The following is a 25,239-nucleotide window of genomic DNA, read 5'->3' as shown; positions in this document are numbered from 1 at the left end:
TCAGGGGCTTACATAATCCCTCTGCAGTGATGAAGACCCCACATCATCACCAGTGGGTGAAGTAAGGCAGTAACATAAAATTCCCTAATGGTGGATAGAATGATGGCCTTGCGATTGGCTGTCACCTCATGCAGAACAGAAAGGCTGGGAACAGCTCTCATCCTAAGAGGAATGAATGGAACAATAAATTACACAGAGCTGATACTGGCAGGCAGAAGAGCACAAATAGGGCAAATACAAATAAAGTGAGGCTGTGTTAAACAGAACAAGAATAATCACTTCCTGGCTCTGTGGCATACAGGGATAAAGCCCTGACTACAGGTCAGTTATCCACATTCGAATATCAGCTCAGGTGCTGAAAGACCCAAGCAGTTGAGTGTAGGAGTAATAGTTCCAGCACAGCACACCTTTAATTCCACTAAAACAGGGTAAGCGTTTTCATGGATGTCCTCCTTTAATATTGTATGGTCTGATGAGGTGGAGGACATCCGTGAAAGCGCTCACCCTGTTTTGGTGGAATTAAAGATATGCTCTGTTGGAACCATTGTGCTCTTTTTACTTATCTACTTGTTTTTGTTGCTGTTGGTTCCTTTATCGGTTTAGAGATTTGACATATTATTTATTTTGCTGAGTGTAGGAGTAAGTCTGATTACCCAGTTTTGTCATTCATTGTGAATGCTATCACTAGTATAAAATATATCTTTACTGTTCCTTATACTCAGCAAATCCTATCTCAGATCTACAACATATCAAAATCAGCCAGGTTTGCAGAATGCATCCTGCTATCTGAAATATACTTACGCTGACACCCTAATGGATCATTCCTGCTTAAACCATAAAAGCCTTCTTTGCAGGTATCACACCGCTGTCCTTTCACATTACTCTTGCAGCGACATTGTCCAGCAATCATTCCCAGGTTTGGGTTGGTAAAGCTGTCACATGCACCTCCATCCACTGACCCATCAGGATCACAGTCACATTCTGTAAACAAAAATATGTGATATAGGAATTTAATAAACTGTTGTTTTCCTAATATGATTGCATTCTCTAAAATCGGTAAACTGTATACTTTTAATGAGATTATAAACGTAAGATACTGCAACAAAGTAGACTTTCTCTACAACACTTGACCCTCTGAGATTAACTAGCATAGGCATGTTGTCTGTATGCTGTGTGCTTAGTATGTTCATGGGATTTCAAAATATTCCAAGTCAGACTGCTTCCGGTATCAATGCACATGTGACTTATAGTTGTTAAACAAGACAAAACACTATCCTGTGTAAAGCCAGCAACCAGAGCCCACATTGAGGAGATGTGTTTCAGATATTCTGAGATGTATCAAAGGTTTGGATTAGTGCTTGATACATAGAGTTTCTCAGATGTGTTTTGCAACTATGATTTCTATACTGACAAAACTCAAGTAAGAAGCTGTTATTATGGCTACCTGTAAAAGTTATTGTCCATTAAGTGAAAACAGAAAGACATGATTTTCTCTGCTGGTCTGGTGATGGTGAAAAAGAAGTGAACAATATGTTCCTATTAATAATGAGAGATTTACTATTTGTTACATAGATTATGATTAAAAATATTGTCACCTGAGTTGCACTTTAGCAATACTATGTGGAAACAGAAACGAAAAGTTAATTGTACACACTTTTTGCTCCATACTTCCAGCATTCTGAACTGAATTGTCCACTGATCTGAGACAGGACAACTGCCCTTTCCACAACAAATTAGCTGTAATTTAGCTGTATAGCTTGCAGTCTTTCTCCTTATAGCTGTTGCTAGTAAACCAGTAAGCAAAATTACCTATAGCTGTATTTTTTTCTCTCCTTAGTTGCTGCTGGGTAAAGAGTAAGCTTAATTACCTAGAGGTGTAGTTTTTCTCCGAACTGCAGTTTTTCTCCTTATAGCTGTTGCTAGTGTATAATATTAATAAAAATTACTCTATAGCTGTTTTGTGATTACTGCTGCATGTTACAATTTCCCCAAAGTGTTGTTTACAAATAAATAAAAAACTACTTGCTTTAAAACTAAATATTACCAAAGGACTACAATTCCTTTAACCTACCTTCAACCCAGACCATTTGTTGATTGTTTTTTCTGGTCCTAAGCACATTGACTGGCTCTACCCGCTTTGTTCGGGCTCTCTCTGCTCCCCTACCCTACCCCATTTCCCACCCACACCCGCTATGCCTAAACTTATTTCAAAATAGCCACTCCCCCTAAATAAAGCAATCCAATCACAACAAAGGACAATCCACATTTATATCATTCCAACTGTCCAATTACATTGTATTGTACTAACTCCCATACATCATACTCCTCTTACTTAACTATCTGCTACTTATGTCTTTTAAGGTAATAAGTCATAACCAGACAAAATAATACTTTTAGGTCCTCCAGATATCAAAACTCGAATACTTTAGCTTAGACAGATCATAAACATGAGTAGTATGCAATATGATAACTTCATACTCATCAATAATGCTATTTCTATCTACTATGGCTCATATAACCTCTTATCATACAGAACTTACAGAATTTATGTACATTATCCCCTTCCTAGACCCACTACAATTAAAGCATACAAATTTAATAATAGCACCAGCTATCTATAATCCAACAAACATAAACCATTTACCACTTACCTTACTCACACAACAATTTTATCCTAATGTTACACAGAAATATGATAAGTTTACATCACAACACTTAAAATACATAGTTCACACTGCATCACAGCTCATAATTAGTGGAAATATTCACCCAACCCTGTTCCCCAAACCAATTCAACCCATCTAGATTTTCACACCCGACCCAGCCCCAACAACTATTAACTCTCCCCAGAAAAGGTACTTACTTACCACTACTTAATATTAATCTCAGAAGCGTCATGAACAAAATTCAAGATTTGCATGCTACCCTTGCTCTATATACTCCAGATATAGCCCTTATAACAGAAACTTGGCTAAAACCAGTCATCTCTAGCAACAAAATACTTCTCCAGCATGCAAAATACATAGGTTAGATAGACAACAGAAAAGAGGGTGATATTGCCTTTCTATACAAAAACAATCTAAATTTAGAAATTTTAGATCTAAACATCCCAAACTTAAACAACACTGAAATACTGTTTACTAAACTAACAATTAATCCAAATAAACATCTGAACATAATGAGAGCCAACAATCTGACTACTGCAGAATACATACTAAAATGGAAACGATTACAATGGGTGACTAATGTGGACTGGCTCTCCTGCAACTCTCAAAAATCCATTTGACCATATTAACCTACACAGTTTCTCACAAAAGATCCAGACTTGTACTAGAGTAGCCAAAACATTAAACAAACATTCAGTCCTGGGCTGGATCCTTACAAACAGGTCAAATTCATCCCTACTCTGGCTGTCTCCCAGACAGCTTCAGTGACCATATTCCAAATAAATCCACAAAAACTTATCATCTACCACCAAATCCGAGATAAGAAAAAAATGTATCCCCCAAGACTTCATAACTAGTTTACAAAATGCAACTGGGCACCACTCAAAAATCTTCCTTTAGATACTGCAGTTGAATACTTTAACTCAGCCTTCCTCAATATCCTAAACATCTTGGCCTCCCCAAGATCAATAAGGATAAAATCCAGTTATGCCCCCTGGCTAACCAAACAAAGAAGATCTCTATTAAAAAATAGAGATAAGGTTTGGGAGAAATGGCTCAATGGCAAAACTACAACTAACAAACAAACATATCTAGAACTACAAAATAAATCTAAAACACACACAAGACAGGACAAAATAAATTACTATTGCAGTATCCAATCAAAAAAAAAAAATCAAAGAAACCTACAAATATTTTGAGATACTATCAAAAAAATCCTACAGCCAGGACAAACTAGTACTCCCTCTCTAGCACTCACCAATACTAAAGACAGCATAGCCTCACAATTTAACAGATACTTCACTGAATCCATACTAGCCCTCACAAACAATAATTGCTCTTCTTCTACATATGATGACAATAACTAACCTGTACCAATAAACACCATAGTTAAATATCTCAAAAGGCTTAAACATACTACACTTGCTGTTGACTGTCTACCTGCCAAATATCTAAAAATCAGTGCAAAAGCAATATCCAATCTAGCATCCATATTAATAAATTGATCCACTTCAGAACAAGTCCCTAAATTTGGAAATTATCATAAATCATCCCTCTACATAAAGGTGAAAACTCGACAGAATTATCAAATTATCAGTAATAGCTATACTCTTACCATTATCTAAGATACTTGAGAGGTGCATCCATTTGCAAATCTTAAACTATCTAATAACCAACAATCTTAGATCTAACACTCAGCATGGTTTCTGCCCTAATCATAGTACTACCATTGCCCTTGTTAACTTTGCTAACATTATTAACCACCATCGTAATGAAGGCAGTTTAGTTTCCTCCACCTTTCTTGATCTGTCCAAAGCTTTTGATACGGTCTCTCATTCTAAACTCTTAACTACAATCTCATAACTTAAACGTAGCCATTATCCACTTACTTGGCTCCAGCAATATTTAACTGCTCACCAGCAAGCTGTAAAATGGCAACAAAATCTCTCTTCTCTACTGCCTGTAACTTTGGGTGTACCACAGGGATCTATACTGGGTCCTCTCCTTTTTATTCTTTACTAATAATCTTCAAACTGCCACCCCACTTGCCTCTGTAGTTCAATATTCAGATGATTCCACCCTGATTTGTGCTGCCCAACACTACAGAAACTCCAAAAAAATCACCCAGCAGTCATTCAATGCAGTGGATTCTTGGCTAAACAATACACAAATTATACTTAACCCTAACAAAACAAAACTCATGCGCTTCTATCCAACTAAAGCTGCAGACCCCCACTCACCATTCAGTATATCATCATCAAGCCATACAATTATTTATGTAGTTTCCTAAAGAAAATTACTTGCAGTGGTTATTGACCATAATATGTAATTCAACATACAGATATCACAGGCAATAAAAAAAGTTCACAAGAAATTAGCATCCCTGTACAGAAATTGGCACTTTCTAAACAAAATTTTCATAGGCCACTATACCCAGAACCCATCTTATCTCTATGCTACTATACACCTCATAAATTCTCACAAATATTAAGAAATCTGACTTAGCAAAACTCAAAACTTGCTATAATAAAATCATAAAGATTGCTACAGAATCAGATTTCAGATCCCGTCATTGTTTGGCTTTAAAACAACTATCTTGGCTAGAGCTACCAAATCTACTTGCTTATAATCATCTCACCTTCACTCATCAAATACTAAACCAGGCAGAAAAAACACCAGTACTTCAAAATCTAAGAATACACTACTTCTAATAACAGGGTATTCCGTTCAACTAACAAATCCTTCTTAAATATAGCCAAACTCAACAGTGCAGCTAGAGTTTCATTTTACTCAAACTGCATAGTCAAAACCTGGAATTCCCTGCCATTAAATATCAGAACAACTACTAACACTTCCAACTTAAAAAAAACTTTTCAAATCACACCCATCAGAATCCTGGACCTGCTCTTGCACAAAGCATGTTTAGGAAATAGATGTCTTAAGGCAGCTAAAAGAACACAACCAATTATTTCTGATTTGAATAGTATACCCTACTAAGCCTATGTATACTTAACTTGCTTGTTTTTTTTACCTTCAATCACAGCACTGGTATTCTTTTTATTCCTACCTAGATTATATGATTGTATTAGTGAAACATATAACATGTATTTTTTCATTTTGTGCTTGTATCTGAGATTGAATCAACATTTGTATCTGTAGGTTGTATATGTATCATACTGTTATAAGTGTTGAGCTTTTCTCCCCGGGCATCCCCTGAAAAAGGAAATTTTGTCCAGACTTTCCTGGTAAACAAATATAAAATAAAAAATAAAATAAAAATAGACAAACACACTGCTCATTGGCTAAGGGTGGCCCACAAAACCATACTGCAGGAAGGGGGTGGTATTTTTTTTTATTTATGTCCTTAACTCTTTGTTCCTTATTAGTGTCTTCTTGAAAAGATATATTGAGACCATGCTCTGTATCAGCAAGGGTGTACCCCACTTAAATTAGAAATATTTTGCAGGAGCTCCACTCACTAGAGTTCATCTTTACATCCCTCCCTGTATTCCTAGTCTCCATGAAAGAGGTAAGCATTGGGCACACTTTAAGTATACTCTTTGCCTCAGCCCAACCGCTCATCAGAAACTGGTATGTAGACATACCTTCTTATTCCTTTTCCTCTAGCCATCCTTTTAGCATCTGAAATCTGGCCAAATATGGAGGTCTTATGAATGCACAGCATGTCTTCCAAATGGCTTCAGTACTATAACAGCTATCTATATAATCTCTGTTAGCCTTTATAAAAATATGAATAATTGAATCCTTACACTGGGTATCTATATACAAAGATACACCTGAATATATTTGTTAGAGATTATGAATATAAGGCTAAAATTATTTCTGTTGTAAATATGCAAAAAGATAAAGCATAGAATAAAATGTTTGCTTGAATATATGTATAGAGTTTAGCAATGTAAAATGTGCATTCACAGCATAAGAAAAGCCTAACAAAGCAATATTGGAAAGCAAGTTTCACATGCTTTTCTCATGTTTGCAGAACAAATATCTAAACTCAGCAATACATAATGGTTTTTCAATAGGAACAGCTTGTACAGATGTTTCCTTTCAGATTTCTGTTAATGGCATCCTCACATCAGCAAACGTGCTTACAAGTAAATCACAAAAGGACAATAGAAAAGTCTAAAAAACAGACATTATGTGACTTCCCACAGAAGGCCAAAAAAGATAATAAGAGGAAATAACAAAATCTATGTGTGTGACTAGCACTCTATATAACAACTGTAAGTAATTCAGTTATGTGAGAAGGGACAGGGAGAGGTATTTTGTAGAAGTCATCATTCATATCTGTAATGAAGAAAAACTTTGTAAATATGTTTGTTATAAAATAAGTTATCTGTAACTGTGCTTATAGCTGCAAAATATATTTCTTCATCAGTGTGCAATTTGAAAAGCTTGGTGCTTTAAACAGACTACAGATGGAGTCATGCAAAGCTCTGTGTCTCTGATTCAGCAGTAAACAGCACAGCAAGACTGTGTGTCTTAAGAAGACTTTGGATCCAGTGCAGCATAGAAGCAGAGAGCGCATAAATTAAAATAAATTTTTCAATGGTGACCCTAACGAATGTTCCTAGCCTGTATTCAAAACAGGGGGAGAGAGTGGGTAATGCCTTGTATAAGGACACTCCTGTAAAAGCACAGTAACTAACGTTTATATGAAGTACTTCAGATTTCTACAGTTTTCTACAGTTTGCAGCAATAATACAGTTTATTATAAATTCTCCAAAAAAGGTACAATACAAAGTTGTAAGAGTGAAACTGCCAGTTTGGCTGTACCAACTTCACAAGTGACTACAAAGACTTTTCAACCATCTACAGTAAAGCAGCTTGGCCATCTGCCTCTCTGTTGAATGCCATAGAGGTAATAATAATAATAATAACAGAATGAAATGTATATACAGCATATTAGTAAATGTTAAAACCTTATTAGGGCAAGTTAATAGTAAGGCATTATGCAAATGGATTGCAAGTTAATAGTAAGGCATTATGCAAATGGATTACAATATTTGACTGGTATCTGAAGCAAAATCATATGTGGTATAAAAAATGTTTATTGTGTGTACAATGTCATAAAATACAGTGCATGCCTCTATTCAAAGGTTAGACTGTACAGACAAAACTTTTAATGGTAAAGAACCAAGAAAAGTTAATATGCTGACATTATATTCAAATATTAGACAGTTATGTTCTGTCACCAGATGTAAAAGATTTATTTCAGAATTGCAACAACAGTCAAATCAGTTACTGATAGAACCTCTAATACATTCTGTTACAAAAAGAGTTCAGGAAGGTTAGACAAGTTATACATACATTTTTTCAAAAGTGCTTAGGAGTTTCAAATTCAGCAGAACAGGTTACTAAAGAATGTCAGAAAGACCATGCAACATTACAGGAAACTCTTAAACAGCAGTTACAAAATAAAGGAAATAAATTAGCTAAACTGACAGAGACTGACTTCCTCCATATACAGCTAATCTGTGCAAAAGAAATATATTTTAGATGATGTTTGTGTTTTGAAAATGGTTAAACATACATGGTAGAACGGTAAAATCTGGACAAATCATTCTCAAATGTTTAAAACTTCCATTCAGTTAAAGCAAGACATTTATCAGTACTACAGTAAAGTAGAGCATATGACTGCCATTCTTATAGTCAAAAGGTACATGAAACAATTCTAGTGCATAAAATTAAATGAAAATAGTTAATAATAAGAGTAAAGATTTAAAGTCACAAGACTGACATGCTTAAATAAAGATATAAAGATACAAGACTGACATGCATGTATTTTCTTTTCATCTAAAATACATTTGTTACAATGCACAAGAATAACAGGCAGACAACAGCAAATATAAATAATGTAAATGTAAACATATGTTAGTTAAGCTAATATCTATTTGTTTATTACAATTTGTTATAATTGTATAGTAACACCACACCAAACAGTTAAGTTCTGAATTTTAAAAAGAAATAAAATCACAGATGGTATTAGTCAAACAGTTTTTGTAAAATGACTGGCAGAGCAGTTAAATAAATAAATCAAGAAATACTGAAATCCATGTAAGCTAATTGTAAAATAATGTCTATTTATGTAGTATAAATGCATAGTTGTGCAAATCACAATCATATTAAAGGAAAAATAACAAAATAATTAACTATAGTTTATAAAGTATAAAATGTGAGCTCAGACCTTCCTAGACTGAATGAATAGTTACAGGAAATGTTGAAAAGGTAAGATAAACAACAATACTGGTTGCCAGACAAGTAGCTTGAGTTTTTCATCATCATCATCATCATCTTTGGATCATCTCTTTCCATTTCTTCCTATCCTCTGCATCTTGCTCTGTCACACCAACCACCTGCATGTCCTCTCTCACCACGTCCACAAACCTTATCTTAGGCCTTCCTCTTTTCCTCTTACCTGGCAGCTCCATCCTTAGCATCTTTATCCCAATATACCCATCATCCCTCCTCAGCACATGTCCAAACTTGCTTTGTCTCCAAACTGTCCAACATGAGCTGACCCTCTAATATACTGATTCCTAATCCTATCCATCCTAGTCACACCGAGTGCAAATCTTAACATCTTTAACTCTGCCACATCCAGCTCTGACTCCTGCCTTTTTGTCAATGCCACTGTCTCCAACCCATATAACATAGCTGGTCTCACTACCCTCTTGTAGACCTTGCACTGGTACCCGTCTGTCACAAATCACTCCTGACACTCTTCTCCACCCATTCCACCCTGCCTGTGCTCTCTTCTTCACCTCTCTTCTACATTCACCATTACTCTGAACTGTTGATCCCAAGTACTTTGAGTTTTTCTAAAGCATTATTGTTATTAAAACATAATTGTTAAAATGTTTACAGGCAACACTATTTGGTAATTGTAAGAAAACATCACAATTGTGCAACCATGCCCTTAATAATCAGTTTGCAAGTAAATGTTAAAAGTAAAAAAACCTCAGCTGCATCAAATGCAGCCAGCAGATGGGCTATAGTATACATACAGTTCAAATCAATTATGCAGAAAGGTATAAATACCTAGTAGTGGTAATAAACAGCAAAAGCTTTATAAAAAATGATCAAATCAGACAAAGGTCTATAGTTAAGTAACTTAATAAAGCAAATGTATAACCAAAGTATTGGGCTGGTATACATTCTATTCTCACAGCGTAAAGCAGATAAACAATAGTGCAATACTACAGGGGGAGGGGTACTTTCTCAGTTTTATACTGACTGTATACGCAGTACTGCACAGGGGTCTAAAATCTAAAATAAAGCTACAGGAAGAAATCTCATTCCTTCTTGACAATACTCTTTTGGGGGGGGGAGGAAAAAACAGGTATTAGTGCATAAGAAACACTGGCAAACAGATTAAATCTGAAAGTTCAAGATATATTATGCTAGTTATTATTGTATTGTTTAGTATTAAATTGTATTTGCAACATGTTAAACTGCAAAGCTATACATGAGATGGATTTAAAATTGCTTTATTAAAGCTATACAAGAATAAATGAAGATATGCAAAATGCATAAATGTTTCTAATAGCAAGAATGGTCACTATTTTAATATGTTTTTGGCAAAACAATGTTGGTATAGAAAGCATGAATGTTTCTAATTGCTGAGTATGTAGTTTAAAATAACAGGACATATGCCTTTGGTGCCAATTCCACTAGATATTTCTAAAGAGACATAAACATTTTCCAAGATTTTGCTTAATATTAATGTTATTAAATTTGTAAGATTAGACTAAATGTACTTTAAAGTCTTTGTATGTACAAATACAAAATAATTCAGTACAAATGAAATTAATGTCTAGTAATGAATATGTGTGAAAAAACATGTTTAAAAAAATGGGTCCAGGATACCTACTAGATTGAAATGCATGAATAGCAAACTGTGTAAATACATACTGTACAGGATGCATTGTAATAAGATCAAAAGTAATTTGTCAAGTTGTAATATTATCATTGGTTTTAAGTTGGAGTCTTATTACTGGTTTTTGAACCACCATTTTATCTGTATCAGTATTGGTTATCCCACGTAAAAAAAATATATTAAAATATTGTATCCATACAGCTAATAGACTAATATGTAAATAACATTCTTCAGTGTATACTTCACTGTCAACTAGTGTGTATGGGCAGTTTAAAAATGTGATGGTTAAAATTACATTGAAACTGTATATTTTCAACAGTATATAAATGCTTGCAGTAGCACATAGTTCTTGTCTTTTATAGATATTAGTTCTTGTCTTTTATAAATATTAGTCTATTTCTAATTCAACAGTTGCAAAGTGTTAATGGAACAGTTCTAAGTCATAAATTAAATTCTGTAATTGCAAAAGAATAAATTAATCAAGTTAAAAAATAAAATTAAAGCAGACACAGCCCATAACTGATGAAATATTTTCAGAGAATGGTCTGCAAAAGAAAAAGTTGTTAAATACATTCAGTTTTGGTAGTAATACTTAAAATAATTGTATTAACTGTGTAAAATTGCATTTTGACTAGTATAAAAAAAGACTAAAGGTTTTGTTTTTTTAATGTGTTTCTATATGATCTAATCAAAAAATACATAACAGTATAAAGTGTTTTGAGTATGTTTAAAAAAAGAGGGAATTGTTAGAGATTATGAATATAAGGCTGAAATTAATTCTGTTGTAAATATGCTGAAAGATAAAGCATAGAATAAAATGTTTGCTTGAATAAATGTATAGAGTTTAGCAATGTAAAATGTGCATTCATACTATATGTATAACACACAGGCTTGTCTTCACAGCATCAGAAAAGCCTAACAAAGCAATATTGGAAAGCAAGTATCACATGTGTTTCTCATGTTTGCAGAACAAATATCTAAACTCAGCAGTACATGATGTTTTTTTCAATAGGAACAGCTTGTACAGATGTTTCCTTTCAGGTTTCTGTTAATGGCATCCTCACATCAGCAAAAGTGCTTACAAGTAAATCACAAAAGGACAATAGAAAAGTCTAAAAACAGACATGTGACTTCCCACAGAAGGCCAAAAAAGATACCAAGAGGAAATAACAAAATCTATGTGCATGATTAGCACTCTATATAACAACTGTAAGTAACTCAGTTATGTGAGAGAGGGACAGAGAGAGGTATTTTGTAGAAGTCATCATTCATATCTGTAATGAAGGAAAACTTTGTAAATATATGCTACAATCTGACAGAAAGAGTACATGTCATTTGTTATAAAATAAGTTATCTGTAACGGTACTTATAGCTGCAAAATATATTTCTTTATCAGTGTGCAATTTGAAAATTCCTATCAGCAGATTTTACTCTCTAGTTATAATGGATGCCACATCATAATATTTCTATTGTTTGGCACCGTTTCTCAGTATGCCTGATGACTGAGATCTTCTGTAATAATTGCTCTTAGATAATCTTCCTCTTGAGTTTAGGCAGTGTCTCCTCATTTATATTCTGCCCATGACTTGTCATTACATTTTGAAAGGTTTAAATGAAGCCGTCATGTTTCAGATCATGCTTTTAATATTAACTGTGTCATTCTTCATGCTTCCTCTTGTCTGACATCAGCTTACCATCTTTGGTGCAACCTGTAAATGAATAGATCTAGGTTTCAATGTCTTATGTTGTGTCCAAGTCATATACACTGATAAGGCCTGGACCCGATCCAGTATTAGGATGACCAAGGCAGCTGACTGGGCCCTGCTGGCCGAGGGCCCCTGGCCACAACATTAATTTAAAGTTTTTTTCTTTCATTGTTTTTTTTACCATTCACTCTCTGTTGCATCTGTGTGTGTCTTACAGCTTTGCTAAGCAGATGCATGCATGCAGAGCAACACACAAAACTTGTAATTACAATACTGGAGCAGCATTACGTAGCAGATGAGCTCTGATTTTCTTTCTTAACATGGGGCCTGCAATGCCAGGGGAAGTCACAGTTGTGTAAAATCTTAGCATAACAGTAGACGTCTTTCTCTTCACTGTTGCAGTATCCTAAACAGGAGGAATCTCTCACTTAGGGCAGCCCAATGCTCTGTCAGTATACAAAAGCCTAATGATTTTGTATGCACCATATGTCACACTTATGCTCCCCACATACAGAATGTAGGGCATAAAAGGGATGTATGGGTGCAACTACCTAGAACTGAATTGTCCCAGAAGAGAACAATCTCCATAGGACAAAGGAGTCCATGCACATCCAGAAGGAAAAAGTGCAGAAGAAAAAGGGGAAACACTCAGCCAGAAGGGCATCTAAAACAAAAACCAGAGCAAACAAGAAACAGAATCAGAGGTGGAAGGCTGAGAAGAGCCCTCAGTGAACTCACAAAATGGTTTCCGAAAAACCTGCTCTGGCCCTAGAAACCATATCCAACTTATAATGCTTAGTAAAGGTATGCACTGAAGACCAAATAGCAGCTTCAAGGATGGAACTGGTGTTCAATCCCTTGAAGAAGGCACCAGAAGAGGCAACAGCCCTAGTGGAATGAGCTCTAACAGAAGTAGACAGAGATTTGCCATGAAAAGTATGACAAAAAATGGCCTTATATATCTAGGAGGAGATGGTTTGCTTAGAAATACCCAAACCCAATGTCCTGGGATGAAAGGAAACAAAAAGCTGATCAGGCTTACAAATGTCCTTAGTTTTATCCAAATAGTACCTGAGCTGTCTGTGTAAATTCATGGTATGCTGGACCCTCTACTAGCAGACTGAGGAAAAGGGGAAAAGGAAGGGAGTTGTACAGACTGATTCAAGGACAAATCATTTACAATCTTGGGCATAAAAGAATTATTAGTATGAGAGGACACACTGTTCCTGTGAAAAAAGAAAAGCAAAACAAAAAAGAGGAGTGGCCAAAAGGGTCTGTAGCTCAGAAACCCTCCAAGCCAAAGTATGAGCCAGCAATAAAACAGTCTTCCAGACACAATGTTGCAAAGAAGCAGAATCTGCAGGCTCAAAATAAGCCTGAGTCAGTTTTTCCAAAACAAAATTATGGTCCCAAGGAGAAGGAGTAGGTTTACTTGGAGGCCTAATATGCAGGCTTCAAGGGCAGACAAGCAGAAATGGCTGACAAATGGGCCATCACTGAAGAATAGGCCAGGTCAGACAATTGCAGCTCACATAAATAAGACAGCACCGGTGGGTCCCCCATTGAAAAAGGGTCCTGGTTGCAAACATGGCACAAGGCAGAAAATCTTTTTCATTTCGACATATAAAGTTTCCTGGTTGAGGGTTTCCTTGCCTCATGTAAAACCCTGAGGACATCCTCAGAAAAGAGGGACCTGAAAGGGATCAAACCCAATTACCACCAGTGTCAGTTGAAGAGTGGACAAATGAGGATGGATGACAGATGCCTTGTCTTGTGACAAAGCTGCTTGAGGCACCACTGAAGCTTCTGCATTTGCAGTCTGGCAAGAGGGAGCATTCAAATAGAAATGGCCATGAATCCCAGGGCCCAAAGAAACTCCCTGGCTGGCATGGCAGTCATAGGAAGACGAGACCAAAAGAAGCCCGTCAATGGCAAAACTTTTGGAGGTAGAAGAGAGGCCAAAAGTGGCACTGTCTGAATCCTGCATTCCAGATACACATGATCCTGAGAGGGAGTCAGGATGGACTTTTGGAAGTTGATAATGAACCCCAGACTTTGAAGAAGAGAGATGGTGGCCTCCAGATCCTGTAAACAGGTGAATGGGAGAAGGCACCTGAGTCAACAGGCAATCCAGGTAAGGAAAAATCAGAATGACTTGGAGCCTGCAGAAAGTAATCACAGGAGCTAGGCATTTTCTGAACAACCTTGAGGCAACAGAGAGGCCAAAGGGCAAAGGAGAAAACTGAACATGAAAGGAAGATGCAAAGAAATATAAACATTTTCTGAAAAAGGGTGAAAAGGGATATGAAGGTCTGCATTTTTCATATCCAAAGAAACCAGAAAAGCCTGGGGTAATAAAAGAGTAAAGAGAGTTTGAAGAGTAAGCATCTGAAAAAAGTGGACCTTGACAAAGGTGTTGAGCCTGGAAAGATCCAGAATAGGTCTCCAAGTCTCCTCCTTTCAAGAAACCTACAACATCCTGGAATAAAAACCCTTTCCCACTTGGGAAGGGGAGACAGGTTGAATGATTCCTTGGAGCACCGGGGACCTTAGAACCTCTGGGAAATGAAGAAGTTGCTCTAGAGAAGGTTGAGGAATAAACGGAAAAGGAGGGACAGGCTTCCATACATGAAATAACCTTGATGGATGATAGAAGGAACCCAAGAGTCTGAGACACCAATTTGGAAGACAAAGGGAAAGCTGAAGGGACAAAGGAACTTGGTCTAAAAGAAGAGGGAAGGCAAACTGTCAAATAAAAGCAGGCTTATCAGATAAAGGAGGCTTCTGGGCACAGCAATCTGAGAAGCCTTAGCAAAGGGGGCCCACCTACTACCCTTCCTGTCCTTGAGGGCCTGGCAGGGTTGCCTGTGAACAAAAGCAGATCTAGAAGGATAATTCCTCAGGAATTAAGGGATAGTAGAGACAAAAATATTTTAAGGTCCTGTAAGGCTATGCTTTTCTCTTGAAGAGACTTGTCAGCAGCAGCAGTCTCAAAAAGATCCAAACAACAAACCATCCAACAACTTGGCATCAATGTCCTCAGGTAGGGACTAGAGACAAAGCCAGGAATAATGCCTCATGACAGACCCAAAAGCCTCAGCCCTGGAAGAGGCATCAGCAGCATCACAGCTACACTAATAGAGTGGTGAGTCACTTGACAAGCAGAACCTAAAATAGATAAAGCAGAGGATTTACCTTCAATCAGAGACGTCAGACATAACCTGACAGACCTGAGCAATCAAGGCCAAAGCATGCCTGGTCATGTGGGTCTGGTAATTAACAGCTCTAAAGGCCAAAGTAGAAGCAATGTAAACTTTCTTACCAATCCTCTCCATTGTCCTACCACTGTTATCAGAAGGCAAAAGTTTGGAAGAGGACAAAAGCTTAGACGATTTGTCAGAGAAGACTGACACCACAGGAGGATCAGCAGAACTACATTTACATAAAAATTGACAATCCTCAGGAACCTTATAGAGTCTATCAAGTTTCTTAGCAGCAGGAGGTTGAGAATCAGGAGACTTTGAAGCAGCAATGAAAGTATCTAACAAGGCAGCCAACACAGGAGGAACTGATGATGGTTGAGGAGTATCCACCTGAAAAAAACTCATAACTTCTCTGAATATCGGACACTTGACAAGAATACCATCATCTTAGCGATTGTGTCCCCAAAGGACAATTCCTCAAAAGGAGACTCCAGGTTAAAAGATTCCTCTTTATCAGAGCCATAAGCCAAAGTTGAAGGTATCTGTGAAGAATAGGACAAAGACCCTTCATCAGACACTGAATCCTCATCCGAGGAATCCAATTCCCTAAACCATTTAGAAGTTTTAGTGGTTCAAGGAGGAACAGGTACCAAAACTTGGGTCTATATTATAATCTCGAATGTTTAAAACTTCGAAGCACTAAAGATCAAACTTTAGTGATCGAAGTCTTAAACCATTGAAACCAAAAAAAAAAAATACTAAATTAAAAAAAAAAACTAAATAGTGTGTAGGGGGCAAACCCCCCCTGCACCCCCCCACACCCCATCTACTTAAATATACCAACTCCGAGAAGGCACTACATTGAAGTAAACGGAAATATCCCCTATGGAGATTTTCCGTTTAAACATTCTATGTAGTTCGCTATTCTCGTGTCGACAATATTGTATTCGATACTGTCAGACTTCAAGATTCCTTGAGGAGGCTTTAGGACCATTAGAGCATAAAACAAGCCCTGAATAAACTCTTGCCATTCCCTCTGAAGATCCTTAGGATGGACTGAAACATGTTTCAGTTTTTGTCTTTTCGTGGAAGGGACATTAGCCCTAACAAATACCAGAGGTTCTGACCCTTGGTGAGATTTGATAAGAGAACCTCCTCCCTGACCAATATCTGTGGAATTCCTCTAGGACCCTCTGAGATAATCAACTGTGATTCCTCTTCGATGTCCAGAGCAGATGCCTGCAAAGCCTCAGAGGATGAGTCAAAAGACGGATCCATGCCTGCCTCCGATGGGGTTATGGGTGATGTAGATGCTGAATGACCTACAGAACTATTACCCACTTCTAGAGGAACATTCAGTGGAGGCTGGACAACTAAAGAATCCAGTTGAGACTTCTTAGCCTTCTATTTACCTAGTGGGAGTATCTCGGGGTTAAAGGATTCTGCCATAGTACCCTGGGCTAACTGATTAAGCTGCTTGTTTTCACGATAAATATCCAGGTAAGACAAACAGCTTCAGAGTGTCTTAGGCAGAAAAACCTTACAGATATTACAAGAGGTATGGTTGAGGAAAGCACCCAAACAAAGAAGACACTGTTTGTGATGATCCTTATGGGGAGTCCGCCTCCCACACTGACATTTTCCCTTCTTGGAAGACATAAACTCTAGGTAGCAAAAAAAAACACAACGGGGCAGTTATATGGTGGCTAAGTATTCAGTACAGCAACAAGGTGTTCAGACCAGCTAGCAATAATGGTGCTCGAAATGGTGGCAAAGAGGTTCTGGGTAGTTGAGTCCGTATATCCCTTTTACACCCTACATTCTCTGTGGGGAGCATAGATGTGATGTAGAGCACATACAAGATCATTAGGGTTTTGTATTCTGGACGAGTGTCAGGCTGCCCTGGGTGGGAGATTCCTTCTGTTTAGGATACAGAAGGTGTGTGTGTGTGTGTGTCTGTGTGTGTGTGTGTGTGTGTGTGTGTGTGTGTGTGTGTGTGTGTGTGTGTGTGTGTGTGTGTGTGTGTGTGTGTGTGTGTGTGTAATGCCCTATTTAGAGAGGATAGGTTAGTTAGCTAACTTTCTCAAGCTCAAACCCTGTACCTTAATCTTCTACACCAGCTACCAGACCCTTTTTGTTGCTCATTGGTTGGTTTTATTTCACTGCTTAATGGAAAAAAAAGGTTAAAAACTAGAAATTTAAAATGCACTCCAGTAAATGTTGTACCTTTAACAAGTACTACATTAAATCTGGAAAGTGAATCAAAGAACACATGCCTTTATGCACGGTCCCAAAAATGTATGCAGGAGGAGGCCAATGGTCTTAAGACAGCACAGGGACAAGGGTACACTTAATCCGCCACTGGCCAGGCGCATTTTCGGTGAATACAAGTTTCAATACGTTTTCAATAAATGTGAATTTTTATGGATTTTTAGTGAATGTGAATTTCAATGCATTTTCAGTGAACGTGAGCTTCAAGAGAAGTTTGCTGTTGCTCATGCTAAGTCTGTTTTCAATGTGCAACTGCTTTGCTTAGCAAATGGCCAGTAATGTTTGCACTATACAATTTGTAAGCAGTGTAAATAGTGCAACAGGTAGCATACTAGCCTTTGGTGCAGAAGGGTGTGGGCTCTACTACCATACTAAGTAGATGGAATGGTGACAGAGCAGTGCAGTATGGGGGGGGGGGTTGCTGCACTCCTGACTGTGTAGTCCTTTGGATGAGATGTTAACCTGAGGCCCCATCTGCCTGCTTTGATGGTAGATGAGAGATATTTTACACCCATCTTTGCTATTGAAAAGAGTAGGAGGAAGTTCCATGATGCCCTGGTCAAATTTCCACTACAAGAATGAATATTAACAAAGGTCTCCCCTGAACAGAGGCTACTATCCTAGTGGGGCTAACCTGGTTAACAAATGATAAATAAATTAAAAGTTTTAAATTAAGTCCACATCTCTGTCTTCATTTCAAAGGTGAAGAAGAAAGCAGTATGCACACGGACAGTTTTGAACAGTGTTTATGGTAACTGGGGGTAAAGAAACATATAATGAGACTCTGAAATAACTGGAAAGGGGTCCACGATCCATTATCCTGCTGAGGCCCCCATTTGACCATGATCTGTTTCTGGGCTGAGCTAAGAATTGAACCTGGTGGAAGATGAATTATTAGCTTCTTGGCATCTAAAAATAATCATATCAACTACTGTCTGTTACTTGATATATTCGAAACCTGTCTACAAAGTCTTTTGCCAACACCCTCACTCTTGTCTTTGTCAAAAGCCTACAATGTGGAGCTATTCAAAGGATTTAGAAAAATTCACCTAGATTACATGTGCACATGTGACTTTGTTCACGTGACTGCCGACCTTAGTCTAGCATAAATTACCAGATGTAAATCCTTGCTGAATTTCATTGAGAAAGCTATTTCTTTTCTGGAATGTATGACACTTCAAATTCAGAAGAACCACCATTATTTTATCTATTGTTGAAGTTAAATGCGCAGGTCTTGTATTTCTCTGAACTACTTCTGATTCACTATATGCATGGAGAGTTGCAACACTAGCTTGCCTTCAGTCCTTGAGACAAATGATCAGATGTATTTTTGGCCCTGATCCTTATTTTCTTTGGCACCCCCCCCGTGCCTTTATATTTCCAATGTTTTATAACTATGTCATATAGCCAGTCCTCTGCTGACGCTATTCTATTCTCCTTTTTTCTTTCTTCTTTAGTTGAACATTGTTGTAAAATATTTGGTTAGAATTACTACTCATTCCCTGCTGTACTTATGCTTTTCCCAACCCAGATGCCGGTCTTTCTTCCTACCTTCATCATTTTTCCTTTATGTCTCAATGCATTCTTCATATTTGCACAAACATCTGTCAGTAATCTGCTTTCCAACTTCTTTTTTCCTTTTTTGATGTAATTTTCCATACATCACAATTACTCTCTCCTTTTTTGTATTTTTCTTCTTTCCTGGCCTTCGTTACTAAATGACATTATCCTTTTTTGTGTGTTTACACCCGAACTGTTCCATCACTCCCTAGAATATTTCTTTTATAGTATTTCATAATTTTTCATACCTTTATTATCATGCCATATTCTCATACCTTATTTTTCAGCCTAAATCTTTTACAGTTTACTTCTTTCTAACCACATATTCTGGTTGTCCTGGCTTATCACTGGTCATTCTCTATCACTAATATAAACCATACTGTTGGAAGATCACTGTAAGCTTGCACAGCATTAACCTTCAGATTCCTCAGCTTATCTTTCCTGCAGAAAACATGAGTAGGGATTTTTCTTTTCCAATCCCAACTAAGACCTTTGCTCTACACCTTCAAAGTGAAAAAAAAAAATGTTTTTCAGACCCACTTTGGATGATAGGAAATTCTAATTAACCTCCATAATTGTTTTTATATTGTTTTTATAGCAATACAAGACAAGAAGACATTTGTGATGGTAGTTGTGCTGTAGAAGATGAAGAAGGAACAGAATAGCTGGGCTTTGTTAAAACAAGCTCTTGATAGGTTTTGCCAAGAAGTCATTGGGCATAGAAGAGGTGGATAGGCTGGCAGAATTGTTACATGCATGAAAGTAAGGCTAACCTAGGATAACTTTGGTTCATTTCATTTCCTGGTATGACAAAGAAGAAATACTGTGACAAGCTGGCAACCAGGGAAGGGACAGATGCACAGTAAAATGGCAACCTGTTTCATAGAACACAATTTTTCTACAACTGTATTTTAACAGAAATAATTTACAAAAAGTGATTAAAACCACATATGGTGGGAAATTAAATACAAATTGACGTTTCCTACTGCTTTGAAGATTCTCTAAAACTGGCATAAAACTATTCACTAATGCAAATTAGTAATGGATAGATTTCAGGAAACAGTGTAAGTACTGGTTCAAGAAATGAAAGAGATGACTTACAAATCCCATCAAGCTGTTGAGACTTCAAGCTCATTGGAACTTAGTGATGAACGAGAAGAATGGGCTGAACAATAAATGAAAGACAGAATATTTTAATATTTTTGTGATCTTTGGTTAATGTACACTGGTTAGAAAGGCTTTATTTATCCAAGTGACTGATCAGATTAACTGTGGGGTGGGGGGAAGGGTGATGCTGGTCATGCATATTAATTTTGTAGCACTGATTAATCACTTAGTGCAGCCAGGATGATGGCCTTAAACTCTCTAGGCCCAGAAAAAGCCTTCTCCAGAATAGAACCTTCTCTTTGGAATCCCTTCTATGTAAAATAAGGAGGAGTTGTATATAATTACACCTATGTATATAGCAGATAATTTATTTTATAGTGGCGTTGATATACATAATTAGCAGGGGGTGGAGGTGTAGTCCACTACATAGGAGGCACAGAGGAGCATCCTGCTTGTAGATCATTGTGTCTATTGTACCAAATCAGTTGCTGTAGCTAGATACCATGTGCATAAGTTACTGAGCATGTGCAAGATCAGTGCCATTTTGTATAGTCAGTCAGAGTGAGTGCAGACATGAACTGAGATGCACACGCAAGTGTGTTTGAAATAATGAGTCAGTCAGTTAACTTAAATATATGTTCCAGTTACAGCTCCTGATGTGTTTATGTACAACAAACAACTTGAACCCATCACAGTGTCTCATTTGAATACACAAGACATGCAACATGGTGTCAGAAGTGGGATCCAAAAGTGAAGCAACTCGCAAATCATGAGGTACAAAGTTAAATGTGGAAGAATATACAGGAGTGAAATCACAAACAGGTCAGCGGTTATTCAAAGGTACTTACTTAAACTCACTTAAATGATTTTTCAGTCGCAGCTTATTTGGCGAAGCATTGAAAATGTTCAAAATAATTACAGAGATAAACAAACTGTCCAAAACTGTGACATACTGATAAAAGTATTTGAAATAAATGCAGAAGTATTGTTTAAAAATGTATGAAATGGCTAAAATGATCACATTTTTTCACAATGCACTACTTTTTTGCATTAACTGAAACTTTTCGAAGTATCCATCAGGAGTGTTCGCTGCTGAGCATAATTACAAGTACCTGGTTTATGCATATATTTAAATTAATTTTGTTGTTATGGCAGAAGGATTTTGCAGACCTGAACTGCTGGTGTTGGATAATAAATTTAAAGAAATGTGTAACCCTCAAATGAATATTACAATGGAAAGGCACATGTTTTACACAAGAAATCAAAAGCCTGGTGAAACTATAGCGGCATATGTTACCAATTTAAGAAACAAAGCAAAAATGTGCAGATTTGGTGATTTACGAGATGAGATGATAAAAGACAGGCTTGTGTGTACTGCTAATGAAGCAGTGAGGAAGATTTTGCTTCAAGACAGGGATTTAACATTGAGCAAAGCCATTGAGATTTGTCAGATATACTAGCTTACAGAAAGGCATACAATATGCTTACGAATGAGAAAAGCGTGCATGCAGTGTCTGCCAGTGCAAATGATGATAGTGTATGACATACAGCTAAGATGAAACAGAAATATAAACCAAAGGGTATGTCAGCTTCTAACCCTAACTACAAACTGAATGGGGCCGCAACAAACAACCTTACTGTTAATTGTCGGAAATGTGGAGGCAGTCATGAACCTACCACAGTCCCTCAGCATCTCATTTGAAGACAAGAGACATGTGACACCCCAACACAAAACATTGTTCCTTTTTTTGTTTGATTGATTGAGTTTTGTTCATTTACGGTTGATGTAATATATGCCAATTTAGTTGGTTGGTGATTTACTGAAATATAATCATTATAAATAATGTATGCATTCCATTGTTAGAGAGTTTTAGATAAGTTTTCTATGCAAAATGAAGTTTATGTAAGTACATTTGAACACAGTTATGGTTTAATATTGTGTGAATTCAAATATTAGGATGTTTTTGTTTTGTTAAGATTAATCAAATAATTGTTTTCAGCATGGGATTGAACTAGAATCATCAGACCCAATTATTACTATTGTGTAAAAGGAGTTCAATTTCATAAAATTGCATATCTAGTTATTCAACTATGAGAAATTCTAACACAATCCGTCACATCACAAGCTCTTACTTCTACAAGCCTAAGAGGTACCTGTTATATTCAAAGAAACAGGACATCTTGAAAATGATTGTGGTTAATTACAGTATCATAGTTTGGGTAGGGCAAGAGTGCCCCACGCAAAGTGTTGGGGGGGCACAACTAGCCAATCCCAATCTTTTGTACCTATTGCATTTGCCATCAAACTAGAGTACTGTAGTGCTCCTTGTGTGGTCTAAACTATAGCAATTGCTTTATACATTGTAGCAAGCAGTTTGCTACAGTTTAAAAGTAGATATATATTTTTTGTTTTAACTAAAACCTGAGTGCTGTACTGCTCTGTATAGGCAGGGTATACATTGTAGAAACCGTTTTCTACATTGCAGCAAGCTGTTTGCTGCAGTTTAAAAATATATTTTTTTAACCATAACATCAGCACAGTGGTGCTCTGTGCAGGCAGGGTATAAACTATAACAACTGTTTGCCACATTTGTAGCAAACAGTTTGCCTCAATTTAAAAGAAATTACACTGAGGGAGGGTTGGAGGTAGGGCACAGAAAAGGGACCTGAATGGCAGGGCAGGAGGGATGGGGGTGTGTGATGCATGTGGCCACTTGGTTGGTGTGCCAGTAAAAGGAATGTCCATTTTTCTATGCTTTTCAGTGGAAGATCTGGGGGGGGGGCATAGATCTAAGTGTAATAAGCCAATTGCTTAAAATGTATCAATTGGCTATTACAGTTTTTTTTTTTTTTGCTCTTCATTTGAAGAGCAGAGGGGGTGTGGGGTGCTGGTTTTCAATACCAGCCCAGGCCACTGGCTGAACCAGCTATGCTTCTGGTTGATTATTATGGAGTTGCAAGTTTATGTGCCTTCCTCAGTGGGGTGTGTCTTAGGCTGAAACATAATTAAGGAGGTTCATATATTTTTAGGTACTGACTAGACTACTGATCCGCAAGGATCTTTAAGAAATCTAGCCTTACATTTCTATGGTAGTTTTTAGCCCTTATATTTTGCATAAAGATAACATGCAGATGGGCCAAACAAGGATATGTTGGAACATTTACATGTTGCCCCTATCCATAAGGAACAGGAGTGCTAAACCAAGGGTGAATCTGCCGTTTCCCATTTGTTCGTCAACATTTTTTGCTTGGTTACGAGAAATACTTTCCTTCATGTGGGGTGGAAGATAGCTTCATGTAGTGGTATTATCTATGATACATTCCTGTGCCTTGAACATGTCCTGTTTATTTTGCAAAAGAAAATGAGATCCCTTTGGATGAGATGTTAAACCGAGGTCCCATCTGCTTGGGTTGGTGGTAGCACTGGTGGATGTAAAAGGTCCTACAGCATCTATGGAGAATCAGGAGAAATTTCTCCATACCTTGGCGAAATTTCCCCTAATGATATAAATACCATCTGGGTCTCCTCTGAAAAGAGACCACCAGCCTATTGGGACTAACCTGGTCAACAAAGGATAAATAAATAAAATAAAAATAAATCCCTTGAGCAGATGTTTATGATGCCATTACATTTGCAAAAGTATATTGGTCTGACAGAATATAGACTGTTGAAGCTCTATCCATAAGACAGAAGCGGACTGTCAGTAGCCTATATGATACTAAGAAGGGGGACACCTTCTGATGGTCTGCACAGATTTTACAATTTAGGCCACTGATATTTTTTATTAAGAAAGAACTGTGATCATTCCATTTGTGACAAGTGTTTGGACAGGTGCATACTGAAAGGGTCGTTATACTCAATGATTGCCCTAATGAGCATCAAGTACAGTCACAATCACACCTCTGGATCTGGACGCAATACTTTCTGATATAAGCTGGATGAAAACGGACTTCCTTACAACAGTGGATACATGCTGATCAAAGGATAAATCATTACTGACTTGGGTTACCAGATCCCTAACTATGGGAATCAGTTTTTAGGGGTGTGTAGTTAAGTGGAGTCATGGTTGCTGATTGACACCATTATACCTCTTGTCACTTAGTTTTAGTCTGTAGTATTGAGACCAGCTATATATTTAGAAGAGGCCCTCATGGAGGATCTTGGTGTCTTCTGGGGAGTTTATGATGGCACCAAGTTTGCAGTCATCTGCAAACTTGGTCAGTCACAAAAACTTAACATTAGCTTTGACCTCTGAAAATGAATGCCAAAGAGAAGTGGTTCATGGACAGAACCCTGGAGTACAACATTAGTGACAAGTCTTTTGGAGGACATAGAGCCACCCACCCTAACTTCCTGGGTGTGACAGTTATTCATTGAGTTACATAGGGAATGACATTTAGCTGGGATACTTTATCTATGATACCGGAGTGTGGGATGGTGTTGAACACCTTTGTATGGTCTAGATATGTGGTGTGCACTGTTTTGCCCCCAGTAACTTTTTTGAAGAAGTTGACCAGGTTAAGTAAGCAGGACCTGCTTTTATTGATTCCAAACATATACCTACATATAATATATATATATATATATATATATATATATATATATATATATATATATATGTATAAATACTTATATATATATATATATATATATATATATATAACTTATATATATATATATATATATATATAGGGTGCACAGAATATCAAACAGCCATTATTCCTACAGTTGCCACCTTTCAAATGGCCAGTGTCTGATTCTTTCCTACAAATGAGAATTATTGCACGAAACATATACCCACACAAAATGCAAAGGACATGACACC

At 37.1% G+C, this 25,239-nt stretch overlaps 1 protein-coding gene across 4 annotated transcripts in view; it reads right to left on the bottom strand.

Moving 5' to 3' along the window:
• LOC122807740 (laminin subunit beta-1-like) overlaps positions 1 to 25,239 on the bottom strand; it is a 2,263,691-nt gene that overhangs the window by 997,149 nt on the left and 1,241,303 nt on the right. For all 4 annotated transcript variants that reach the window (XM_044078727.1, XM_044078725.1, XM_044078726.1 and 1 more), the window contains one exon: positions 802 to 981. In XM_044078727.1, coding sequence (XP_043934662.1) covers positions 802 to 981 — 180 coding nt within the window. The remainder of the gene's footprint in view (positions 1 to 801; positions 982 to 25,239) is intronic.

The sequence above is a fragment of the Protopterus annectens genome, chromosome 7.part1 (assembly GCF_019279795.1).
Source record: "Protopterus annectens isolate FY-2018-M chromosome 7.part1, PAN1.0, whole genome shotgun sequence".
Classification (NCBI taxonomy): domain Eukaryota; kingdom Metazoa; phylum Chordata; order Ceratodontiformes; family Protopteridae; genus Protopterus; species Protopterus annectens.
This window is presented reverse-complemented; position numbering and strand designations above follow the sequence as displayed.